General features: G+C 37.6%; 6 protein-coding genes across 6 annotated transcripts; 4 read left to right on the plus strand and 2 right to left on the minus strand.

Moving 5' to 3' along the window:
* Positions 1-129: 129 nt before the first annotated feature.
* Positions 130-3,132, plus strand: PRCAT00000025001 (hydantoinase/oxoprolinase family protein; the record flags this gene model as incomplete). The annotated part of the gene is made up of 1 exon (XM_062952454.1): positions 130-3,132. The coding sequence occupies one exon, from the start codon at positions 130-132 to the stop codon at positions 3,130-3,132; it is 3,003 nt and encodes a 1,000-aa protein (XP_062806881.1).
* Positions 3,133-3,621: 489 nt separating this feature from the next.
* Positions 3,622-4,773, plus strand: IFE1 (putative dehydrogenase; the record flags this gene model as incomplete). Its single annotated transcript, XM_062952565.1, has 1 exon — positions 3,622-4,773. One exon carries the CDS (start codon positions 3,622-3,624, stop codon positions 4,771-4,773), a length of 1,152 nt encoding a protein of 383 aa, XP_062806882.1.
* A 174-nt stretch (positions 4,774-4,947) lies between these two features.
* Positions 4,948-6,489, minus strand: SMF12 (divalent metal ion transporter; the record flags this gene model as incomplete). The annotated part of the gene is made up of 1 exon (XM_062952676.1): positions 4,948-6,489. One exon carries the CDS (start codon positions 6,487-6,489, stop codon positions 4,948-4,950), a length of 1,542 nt encoding a protein of 513 aa, XP_062806883.1.
* Positions 6,490-7,625: 1,136 nt separating this feature from the next.
* Positions 7,626-8,075, plus strand: PRCAT00000028001 (uncharacterized protein; the record flags this gene model as incomplete). The annotated part of the gene is made up of 1 exon (XM_062952787.1): positions 7,626-8,075. The coding sequence occupies one exon, from the start codon at positions 7,626-7,628 to the stop codon at positions 8,073-8,075; it is 450 nt and encodes a 149-aa protein (XP_062806884.1).
* A 109-nt stretch (positions 8,076-8,184) lies between these two features.
* Positions 8,185-9,198, minus strand: PRCAT00000029001 (NADPH:quinone reductase; the record flags this gene model as incomplete). Its single annotated transcript, XM_062952898.1, has 1 exon — positions 8,185-9,198. One exon carries the CDS (start codon positions 9,196-9,198, stop codon positions 8,185-8,187), a length of 1,014 nt encoding a protein of 337 aa, XP_062806885.1.
* Positions 9,199-9,917: 719 nt separating this feature from the next.
* PRCAT00000030001 (S10 family peptidase) lies at positions 9,918-11,573 on the plus strand (the record flags this gene model as incomplete). The annotated part of the gene is made up of 1 exon (XM_062953010.1): positions 9,918-11,573. One exon carries the CDS (start codon positions 9,918-9,920, stop codon positions 11,571-11,573), a length of 1,656 nt encoding a protein of 551 aa, XP_062806886.1.
* Positions 11,574-11,610: the final 37 nt, after the last annotated feature.

Raw genomic sequence — 11,610 nt, forward strand, 5'->3', positions numbered from 1 at the left:
CCTAAAACGGTAATTTTCACGAGATGATTTTTATGTAAAGTCAAGGCCGGCCCTATTTAATATGGCGAAGTTACCTGAAGAATGGATACTACAGTGAAAAAAAAAGGTCAAAATATTGTATTGCCACGGATGCTGGAAAAAAGTCTACTTATTGGTATCGATGTCGGCGGGACAAACACTGATTCAGTTCTACTCAATCCCGCATTATTAGAAAGCGACAACAGAGGTGTGATATCATTCCACAAGTCTGTGACCACGCCAAACATCTCCAAGGGTATTACGAGTGCTCTTGGAAAATTATTTGAGGGCAAGTCAGATTATTCGCCAGACCAGGTGTTAGCTGTGACAATTGGAACAACGCACTTCATTAATGCAGTAGTTGAACAAGACAAAGCTCGACTTGAGCAGGTAGCCGTGATCAGGCTTTGCGGCCCATATTCCAGCGGTATGTACCCTTTCTCTGATTTCCCCGAAGGGTTAAAAAGAATTATTCACTGTTACAATGCAAGTGTGAACGGTGGGCATAGGGTGGATGGAAATGAAATTCAGCCCCTAGACGAAAATGCCATTCGTGAGCATGCTCTCAAAATAAAAGAAAAGGGAATAAAATCAATTTCTATAGTCGGAATCTTTTCAATTATAAATAAAAGCCATGAGATACGTGCTGCAAAAATAGTGAGAGAAATAATACCCGATGCTAATATTGTTTTATCGTCCCTGGTATCTGGAATTGGTTTTCTAACTAGGGAGAATGCTTCGATTTTGAATGCGTCTATTTTAACTTTCGCTACAAAAATAATCCATTCTTTGATTTCTTCTATCAGAAACTCTGGTTTTCATTGTCCAATCTTTTTAACTCAAAATGACGGGACTGTGCTTACTATCCATGATGCATTAAAAGCACCCATCCGAACATTTTCTTCAGGTGCCACTAATTCTATGAGAGGTGCAGCATTTCTTTGCACCAAAGAGAAAGATATTGTTGGAAAGAATATCATGGTTGTTGATATAGGAGGAACAACTACTGACGTGGGTCTTCTATTACCTAATGGTTTCCCACGACAGGTCTCTGCTCATTCGATTGTAGGTGGTGTTAGAATGAACTTTTCTATGCCTCATGTTGAAAGTATTGGTTTAGGAGGTGGTTCAATTGTGCGTCAATCGGAAAAGGGATTAACTATAGGTCCAGATTCTGTAGGTTCAGAGATATTGACGAAATCCAAAGTTTTTGGAGGATCTATTCTGACAACTTCCGACGTGACAGTGGCCATGAATTATAAAACCGGGAATGAACTATATAGTATTGGAGATGCAGAGTTGGTCAGAAATGAATTCTCAGATGAGTTCAAGAAAGAATTCTCTGAAATATTAAAGAATAAGATTGAAAGAGTAATTGACAGGATCAGGACAAGTCCTGAACCTTTGCCAGTATTACTTGTTGGAGGTGGATCTTTCATTGCACCTAAGCAATTAGATGGAGCTTCCAAAGTTGTCCATCCGCCATATTTTCAAGTTGCAAATGCAATTGGTGCGGCAATGGGAAAACTCTCTTCTTCCATAGAGAGAGTTGAAGTTTTATTATCCATCGATGAAAAGGAAGCAGTTATTGAACGATTGACTAAGGAAGTTACGGCGGAAATTGTTCAGAAAGGTGCTTCTGAGAGCTCGGTAAAAGTTGTTGATGTTAGGTACGATCCTGTACCTTATGTCGATAAAACATATTCATTCGGAATCAAAGTTGTGGGGGATATTGACTACAGTCGAGTTGCTGAGGCTTTTGCCTCCTTAGAACTGTCAGAGAACTCAGAAAATAATAAAACAGATAATTCGCGTACGAATGAGTCAAGCAATAATGTAAAAAAATCAACCTTCGCACAAGATGATGAAAACAGGGAAGATGAAATAGCGTTTGATCATATAAGTTATATTCCTTCTATTAACAAAGACAGAGAATGGCTCTTATCTGAAGTCGATTTGGAGTATCTTAGAATTGGGACATATATTCTTGGGTGTGGTGGAGGAGGAACACCCTATCCAATATACCTTGACGTGAGAAATATGTTGCGGGATGGTGCCATCATAAAAGTCATAAGTCCCGATGATGTTTCGAGATACAGTACTGAAAATGGTTCTTACGTTACTGTCGGATTTGCAGGATCACCAACGGTGACGGATGAACAATTAGCTGGAAGTGAGTTGGTCGATGCTGCAGAAGCATTATTCGATTATACCATGAGTACTGCAGACGGAGTATTTGCCCTAGAAATTGGGGGTGGAAATGGTCTTCAAGGACTTTATTGTGGCTCCTCTACGAAGTTAAATTTGCCTGTTATAGATGCGGATCTAATGGGACGTGCATATCCTACGCATTCACAAGTCCTTCCAACAGTTTGCAGTGATGAGATGGTCCTTAAATTAACATCAGTCTCAGATGGAAATGGTAACAAATTCCTCATCACAGATGCTCAGAGTGAAACATATGTCGAAAGGATGTTGCGAGCATCGCTTTCTGAAATTGGAGCAAGTGTTGGTGTTGTTAATTCCCCTATGACAAGCAAACAGGTCCAGTCTATGACTGTCCATCATACACTCTCATTGGCCTGGAGAATCGGAAGGGCTGTCAGTATAGCCCGTCAAAAGTCTGAAATCGATCGCTTACCCGAGATAATTTTGAAGAGCATAGGCGGCTCCAGATCTGGCCGGAAAATCTTTGCAGGTAAAATAATTGGAGTTGAAAAACGTCTTTTCAAGGGTCATGTTTACGGCGAAGTATTAATTGAAGACGAACATAAGAATAAGTTGTGCATTCCATTTAAGAATGAAAATATTGTTGCCAAGATTCAAAAGAAAGGCTCATCAGATTGGGAAGTAATTTGCTCTGTTCCTGATTTAATATCAGTTTGCTACGCTGATAGCGGAGAGGCCGTTGGAACACCTGACTACCGCTATGGAGTTGTTGTTTTTGTCTTAGCGTTCGCACCTAATAGCTTGTGGACAAACTCTGAAAAGGCTTTAGATGTTGGTGGTCCAAAAGCTTTTGGACCCGTGTTTCAAGATATTGAATATAAACCAGTTGGCGAATATGTTAAACCAATCTCGGTAATTGATGAATATCAAAATAGAGTACGTTAGGACCCATCTGAAAGATAAAAATTTCACACATTGTACTACAAGAATATTCATACAAAAAGAAAAGCTTATGACATATAATACTCCTTTGGAAATGGTCATGACTCCATTGATCTTTCCTTATATGAAATTTTCCTCGATTAGAATGTCAGTTTCTTAAGATATATTAGCCAATTAGAATAATAAACTAGTAGATTACATTACTAAATTACATCGAGTCTCCGACGTAGAAACAAGAGTAGTAAACGTTGTTATGAAATTAATAGCACGTGCAAAAGACTTAATGCAGTTTTTCACATCCTGAGCATTTGCTTGCATGAAAAGCTTGATAAGGAAACACCTGTATACAAATATCTAAATATTATCTACAGTGGGTTGGCCGGCAGAGCTAAAGAAACAAGGGTCTGGACCACTGGAAAGCAAACATTGAATATTAATATAGACCCCATCCAGCTCAAAATATTGGGTGATTAAAAAAGAATATTTGTAGCAATGAAAGCAATTGTATATCATGGAAGGAATGATGTTCGTTATCATGAAGACTACCCCGAACCTCAACTTGAGAGACCTACAGATGTGAAGATAAAGGTCCACTATTGTGGTATCTGTGGGTCTGATTTGAAAGAGTATACAGATGGACCAATATTCTTTAGTCAAGAGGGTTCAAAAAACAAAATCTCAAATAAATCTGCACCGCTTTGTATGGGACATGAGATTAGTGGGGAAATTGTTGAGGTAGGGAAAGATGTTGATAATGTAGCAGTGGGTGATAAAGTTGTCGTCGAAGTGACGGGTACATGCTGCGATAGTTTCATGTTTCCAAATTCACCAGGCTACAATATGCCTAAATGTGAAGCGTGCCAAGAAGGGCGCTATAATGCTTGTTCTTACCTTGCCTTAACTGGCTTGGGATTTGATGATGGTGGATTTGCAAGTTATTTAGTCACACACTCCAGAAAGGCTATCAAGTTTGATGATGATATTCCTATGGATGTAGCTGCTTTGACGCAACCAATAGCAGTGTCATGGCATGCTGTAAGGATTTCAAATTTTAGAAAGGGCCTGACTGCTTTGATCTTGGGAGGTGGACCTATTGGGCTAACCACAATTTTTGCCTTGAAGGGTCACCAAGCTGGTCAAATAGTAGTTAGCGAACCAGCTTTAGCAAGAAGGCGTCTAGCTGAAAAGCTCGGGGTCAAAGTTTTTGATCCTTGTGGAAAGACAGTTGATCAATGCGTAGAAGGATTGAAAGCGCTCTCTCCTAATGGCAATGGCTTCCAGAGCTCTTTTGATTGCTCTGGTGTACCAGATACATTCAGCATAGGGTTGAAAGCACTCATTGTTGGAGGAACTGCGGTAAACGTTGCTGTTTGGGCACACAAGGCCGTTCCATTTTATCCCATGGATATAACCTTTTCCGAGAAATTGATGACAGGATCTATTTGCTTTGTTAAAAAAGATTTTGAGGAAGTTGTAAAGGCCTTGGAAGATGGACTTATACCTTTAGATGAAGTGAAGTTACTAATAACCTCCAAAATCCACTTAGAAGATGGCGTTGAGAAAGGTTTCAAGGAGCTACTCTATCATAAGGACAAGCACATTAAAATTTTGTTCTCTCCTAAGGACGAGTATAAACTGACATAAATAGCGAATTTGTTCAAGAGATTTTGCATCTTCTTAGCCTACTAAGAACTTTAGATATATTTTATTTAATAATCAAAAGTCTCGATGCAAGAGGTACTTTTAAAGATTTATATCCTATTTAGTCTTTTTCTTTTTAATACATTTTGATGACGGATTCAAAAAGGTAGTAATAATCTATCCACTTACCCCATTTTTCGCCATATCATAAATTGCATAAATGTTCAAACCTGAAACAAAGATCCATATAAGAATTACTAAAATGGTAGTCAACATGTTATTATGCATGTATTTATACTTTTCATCATTAGACTCTATTGTCAACTCGCCATCTCTTTCGCTTTCATCTCTAGGAAGTTCGACTTTCATGATAGATTTCTTACAAGTAAAATAGATCAATGGAGCTGTAAGCGGAGGTAACAAAAAAGATATAACAACTTGTGAGACATTCAAAGCCGTCGACAAACCGTCTCTTCCAATACAGAGCGATATGATCAAACAAGGTACTATTGATATACCTCTTGTAGCCAATCTACGTATCCATGGTTTGACTGTCCAGTTAATATGCCCTTCTGATACAATTTGGCCCGCTATTGTACAAACGATGCCTGCGCTTTGTCCAGAACAGAGCAATGCTACCATAAATATTGTACCTACTGCAGGCGCCAAGTTTTTAGATAACAAATAATGAATTGTGAATAAATCCGCATCGATGGCTTCAGGTGTTTTGTATAATGCTGAGCCAGCAACAATTAAAATTGCTGCATTGACGAACAATGCAAAAGTGAACAAAGTCAATACCATTTCAATTATTGAATATTTTAGGGAGTAAGTAATAGCTTCATAAGAAGGACGATACTCATTATAGAAGAACATGGCTTCACGTGCCTTTTGACCGCTTTTTTTTTCATCAGAGCTCTTACTCTGAGTATCATCTTCGACTTTCAATTCTTCGAGCTTGATATGGCCGTGAATCTTGTCATATTCTCTGAGTCGAGGTTGGACTATACCTGAACCTAAGAAAAGAGAGTGTATCATAACAGTTGCACCGATGATAGAAGTGGCAATTGTTAACCCATTACCTTCGACCATTTGACGTGAAGGCGCAAAACCTCTAAATATGTCTCTTACAGTGTCCTTACCAGTAGAAATAGCACCCAACTCGAAGGAAAAACATATGACCACTGCCAAAACTAAAACCCCAACAACATATTCGAAATAGCGAACAAACCTCGCAGAGGAAGTGTCATTCCTATATGCCATTAATACAAACAAAACATCTGTAATAGTAATGACTACACCAGCAGGTAAAGGAACTTTCAAAAGAATATTCAATGCTATTGCTGATCCTATGACTTCAGCAACATCTGTAGCTATAATTGCACATTCAGCTAGGATCCAAAGGATCACATTAAGCCAATGAGGTAAATATTCTCTGCTGCATCGAGCTAAATCATAGCCTGTGACAGACCCCAATTTGATACATAGGCTCTGCAAAAAAATAGCTATAATGTTGGAAATCAAAACAATAAACAAAAGTGAATAACCGTTCAGAGCTCCAGCTGTGACACCGGTAGCATAGTTACCTGGATCCATATAAGCAACCGATACCATCAACCCAGGACCACAAAATTTAGCATATTTTTTAATGATATTCTTGAGCTTTAATATCTTCTCCCGAATGTAAGAGCACTTTTGAGTTTCATCGCCGAATTCCATATCTATGAATCATATACATATACTGAAGTTTTAAGCAATCTAGCTTAGCCAATTCTTTACAGTCCAATTTTTTATATGTGCCCAAACCTTTTATATATTTTATTATGTACAGGGCTATGGCCAAGCAAAGCAGTCTTAAATTATTGCCTGCAAAGTGCCTGGTCGTAATTTTTCACAGCCGGTAAAGCACGAAAAACACACAAATATGTATACAAACAATCAAATATGGAACGAAGAGAGCTATTAAATTGCGCCTCCTTAGGAAAAAATAAGCTATTAAAAAGTATACATGAATAGGAAGTTTCCATGAAGGAACTTTATGGATAATTGCATGCAATACAATAATCATGAGGCATTTGTGATTGGTTGAGATTTGAGTGAATGATGCATTTAACCACAACCATTCTTCAGGTGCCATTCAAAGTAAAGTTCTAGATTAATTTCTTGTAACAAAATCTCGAATTAGTCTAGCGACGGAGGACACAGTGCTCCATAAATAGTCAATTTAAGATAGTATGTGAAATGTATACCATGGTTTATTCCATATTTCTTCATTTAATTCGGAAAGCACTGGCGCAGTAGAATAGAATAGGTTTTTAGATATCTTTAAGGGTCGATAACTGAGGACGGAAACTCAATTCATTTTCAAAGATCAATATAATGACTTTCTAAAATTCAATGGTTATATTAGCAATGAATACAGTTGCATGCCATGCTCTGGATACCCAAAAGTTATGTTTTTTTTTTCTTCTTTCATTTAGATAGTCCTGATGTCCAAAGGTACTGAATTTTGATCAACTATCATCATTTATAACCTCCAGTCTTAAGGCAGCTTTCTTTTTATTTCTAGATGGAGCTATTGTTTATCCTCCCTCCTCCTTTTCTTAATAAGGATTTCCAGAGTCGATGAGGAACGGAACATCAAATGAACTATTAAAACGTAGATCAGAACGAGTTTATTTTGCAATATTGAAAATTGGCCTGCATATACATGATACAGCCTCTTGAAATGTTAGGGAGAATACTATATTAGGTGAGATCACTAATCAGAATTGCATAAATAAAAGGAGTACATAAGACATACTTGTTTGCGAGTTCAGAACCCTTAAGATTTGCAGGTAAAAGAAAGAATTGCAATGAAAATACTGAAGACTATTATAATTGATTCCGCACCAGATAAGGTGCGGTCTGTGTTTCTCGATTTGCCGTCGCATGCTAAGTGGGATCCTTTTTTTGTACTGTTTGAATCAGAGACTAGCGAATTGAAGCCCGGTTCCAAGCCAAAAATACAATTGAAGTTTAAAGGTGATTCGACCGTACGAACTATGACACCCGTAGTACTTGAGAACAACGAGGAAAAGCTTCAATGGAAAGGGACCTTATTCTTGGAATATTTGTTTACTGGAACTCATACCTTTGAGTTCTTGCCACACGAAGAAGATGGCAAAGAATCTACCAAATTTATTCAAACTGAGGATTTTTCAGGAGTTTTAGTGTACGTTCTCAAGTGGATTGGTATTTTTGGTAAGACAGAAGGAAGCTTTGAGGAATTAAACCAAGCCTTAAAAAAAGAAGTTGAGAGATAATTTGAAGTAGGCGGCAGCTTAAAAAAAAGCGGCTTATTCATATCTGTGTTGGATAAAGCTATCCTCTACATATGTACTCAAGATGACAAAGATCTTTGCTTCTTAATATTTAAGGAATTTTTAATACAAGCTTTCCAGTTGTTTTCCTGCCTTCTAAATCTTGCGCTGCATCTTTATAATCTGAAAGAGGATATACTTTTGTAATATCAACTTTCAATTTCTTATCTTCAATTAATTGCAAAAGCTCTGTCGAATATTTTTTCCAATCTTCTGGATCATTAATGTAGCCAAAAAGTACCGGTCTTAAAAGCTTAAGGTTTTTTGGTGACAAGCGTGAAATCGTGAAGGGAGGAACTGGACCTGATGCGTTTCCATAACTAACAAATGTTCCTTTTCTTGCCAAAGAATCAATAGAAATATCGACACTGTCTTTACCAATACTATCGAAAGAACATTGAACCCCTTTGCCACTTGTAATTTCGTGGACTCTTTTAGCAATGTCTTCATTTGAGGAGTTAATCACATAATCTGCTCCTAACTCCTTTGCAAGTTTTAATTTGGCATCTGTCGAAGCAATTGCAATGACATGAGCTCCTCTTTGAGAAATTAACTGAACGAGCAATTTGCCAACTCCTCCTGCAGCAGCCCAGACCAAGATATAATCACCTTTCTTCACGTAGTATGCCTCGTTGATAAAAGTCAATGCAGTCAAGCCTTGAAGTAATAACCCTCCATAAAACTTTAATTCTTCATCAGTGACATCAGGTTTCAATTTCACAATGTTTGTGGTCTTTGAATCGACTTTGGTATACTGTGCAAAGGTTCTTCCTGATAAGTAAGCAATTTTATCGCCAACATGATACTCATTGACATCAGATCCAACAGCAACAATTTCTCCAGAAGCTTCCCTCCCCAAGATGTACGGTTTCTCTGTTGGATATATTCCTTTTCTAAAATACGACTCAATCATATTAATACCACTATATCTGTTTCGGACAATAATGTCAGTAGGAGATTCCAACGTAGGCACCGGAACATCTTTATACTGAAGAACATCTAATGATTCACCGTTTTCTTCGAACAATATGACCTTTTGTTGCTTTTGATCTACTACACTTGACATGATGATTGAACTAATTCTTTGCTTAAACAATTATAGTACCACGATATCTAATGATAATATCGTAATCCACTTAGGCTATCTTTTTAAATTTAAACTACTTGACAGTCAATGGAAACAAATAAAGAGACGAAACACGATTACGACTGTTCACGAGACCTACGTAGTTGAATTGATATTTATAGACCTCACATACATTTTATGTCACTATTCGTCCTTTTATATTTCACATAAAAGTCCCCTAGTGTAATAGCACGTGACTCACGGAAATAGAGTGAGGCATTACGTAAATACTTATCCATTCTCTTTTAATTTTGGCTACGACATGCCATGAGAATCTCTCAAAAGTCTATCCTTAACGTTCCCCTCAGTGACTCCATGTCTTTCGGAAAAGCGACAACTTTATGGCCATCTTTTTTGCAGGAAAAAAGTTCCGATATGATAATGTGCAGTGGATTAGGGCAAAGTCATGAGCTTAATAGCATTGAATAGAGCCTTCAGTCATAAAATAAATCAGACAAAACTTTCATTTTACTCTCTACTTTGGGAAGTTAGAACCCGCAGGCTGCTTTTGGTATCCAGTATTGATGAAAACCTCTACTTCTTTTTTAGTCAAGTGACACAAAAGCGTTTGCCTTATCACCATATGGCAGAAAAGGTCGGGGGTGAAAACTCAAGGAAAAATTATACTTTTTTTTCTCTTGAAGAGTCATCACAGAGTCATGAAAGCTTTCACGACAATAACTTGTTTCGCTGTCACAGCATTGACAACTAATGCTTTTCGAACTCCTTCAATTGATGGAGTTAAGCAGTTTGTGTTTAACGAAGTAGAGGAAGATACTATTCTGATAGGTACTGACTTATTAAACTCTGCAAGGCCGAAATCGGACAATTTGAAGGCAAGCGAAATAGGTGATATATTAGATGCTTGGAAAGACTTAGAAAAGAAACACAGTCACTCTTATCTCGAGAGTAAAATTAAACAATATAACTCTAAGTTTTCTGCTGACAAGTTCAATAATAAGGTCCTGAGTAAACCCGAAGAGACTGGTTCGAAAGAGAAATATCAAACTTTAAGTAATCAAAAGTTCGATAGTTATAATTTGAGAATTAAAAAAAATAACCCCGAAATCTTAGGCTTGGACTCTGTTGACCAGTACACGGGCTATTTGGATGTTGACAAGTTAGGAAAACACTTTTTTTTCTGGTTTTTTGAGTCAAGAGGTAACCCAAAAGAAGATCCCTTAATTTTATGGCTTAATGGAGGACCCGGTTGCTCATCTGCAACTGGGTTATTCTTCGAATTGGGTCCTTCCCTGATTAATTCGACTTTACAACCGGTCTTTAATCCGTATTCTTGGAATTCTAATGCCTCAGTTATTTTCTTGGATCAGCCAGTTGGTGTAGGATATTCTTACACAGAGGGAGAGGATATTAAAAGCACGGCTGCAGCAGCTGAAGATGTTTATATATTTTTGGAGTTGTTTTTCCAAAAATTTCCTAAGCTAACTAATAATAAATTCCATATTGCAGGTGAATCTTATGCTGGACATTATATCCCCAGCTTTGCCAGTGAGATTATAAACCGCGCTGATAGATCTTTCGAACTTTCGTCCGTGTTGATTGGAAATGGAATAACAGATCCTTTAATTCAATATGCATATTATAAACCCATGGCATGCGGTGAAGGAGGATATCCGGCTGTAATTGACGAAGCTTCTTGCGAGAAAATGGAAATTGATTATCCGAGGTGTGCTGCTTTAACAAAGTTGTGTTACTCGGCTCCAAGTGCTTTTTCATGTGTCCCTGCAACATTGTATTGTGAAGAGAGATTGTACGGTCCATACTCAAAGACAGGCTTAAATCCTTACGATATAAGGAAGGACTGCAGTGATGGAGGCAATTGTTACGTAGAAATGGATTATCTTGATGACTACTTGAACCTTGACTATGTAAAAGACGCTGTTGGTGCATCCAATATTGATATCTTCACTTCCTGCGATGACCAAGTTTTCAGAAATTTTATACTAAGCGGTGATGAAATGATGCCATTTCAGCAATATGTTGCTGAATTACTTGATAAAGACATCCCAGTATTACTCTACGCTGGCGACAAAGATTTTATATGCAACTGGTTAGGTAACCATGGTTGGTCCGATGCGCTCGAGTATGGTGATCATGAGCAGTTCGAAAAGACGTCATTGAAACCATATATAACAAAAAATGGGAAACTCGCAGGTGAAGTTAAAAACTACGGAATTTTCTCTTTCGTAAGAATTTACGATGCCGGCCATATGGTTCCATATGATCAACCTGAAAATTCGTTAGATATGGTTAACCGCTGGATCAATGGAGATTATTCTTTTGGAAAGAAATAAAGTTACATTCTTTGCTAATTGCTAGTATATATATATA

This window comes from Priceomyces carsonii (genome assembly GCF_900007245.1).
Source record: "Priceomyces carsonii strain CBS4050 genome assembly, scaffold: Debaryomyces_carsonii_scaffold_1, whole genome shotgun sequence".
NCBI lineage: Eukaryota > Fungi > Ascomycota > Pichiomycetes > Serinales > Debaryomycetaceae > Priceomyces > Priceomyces carsonii.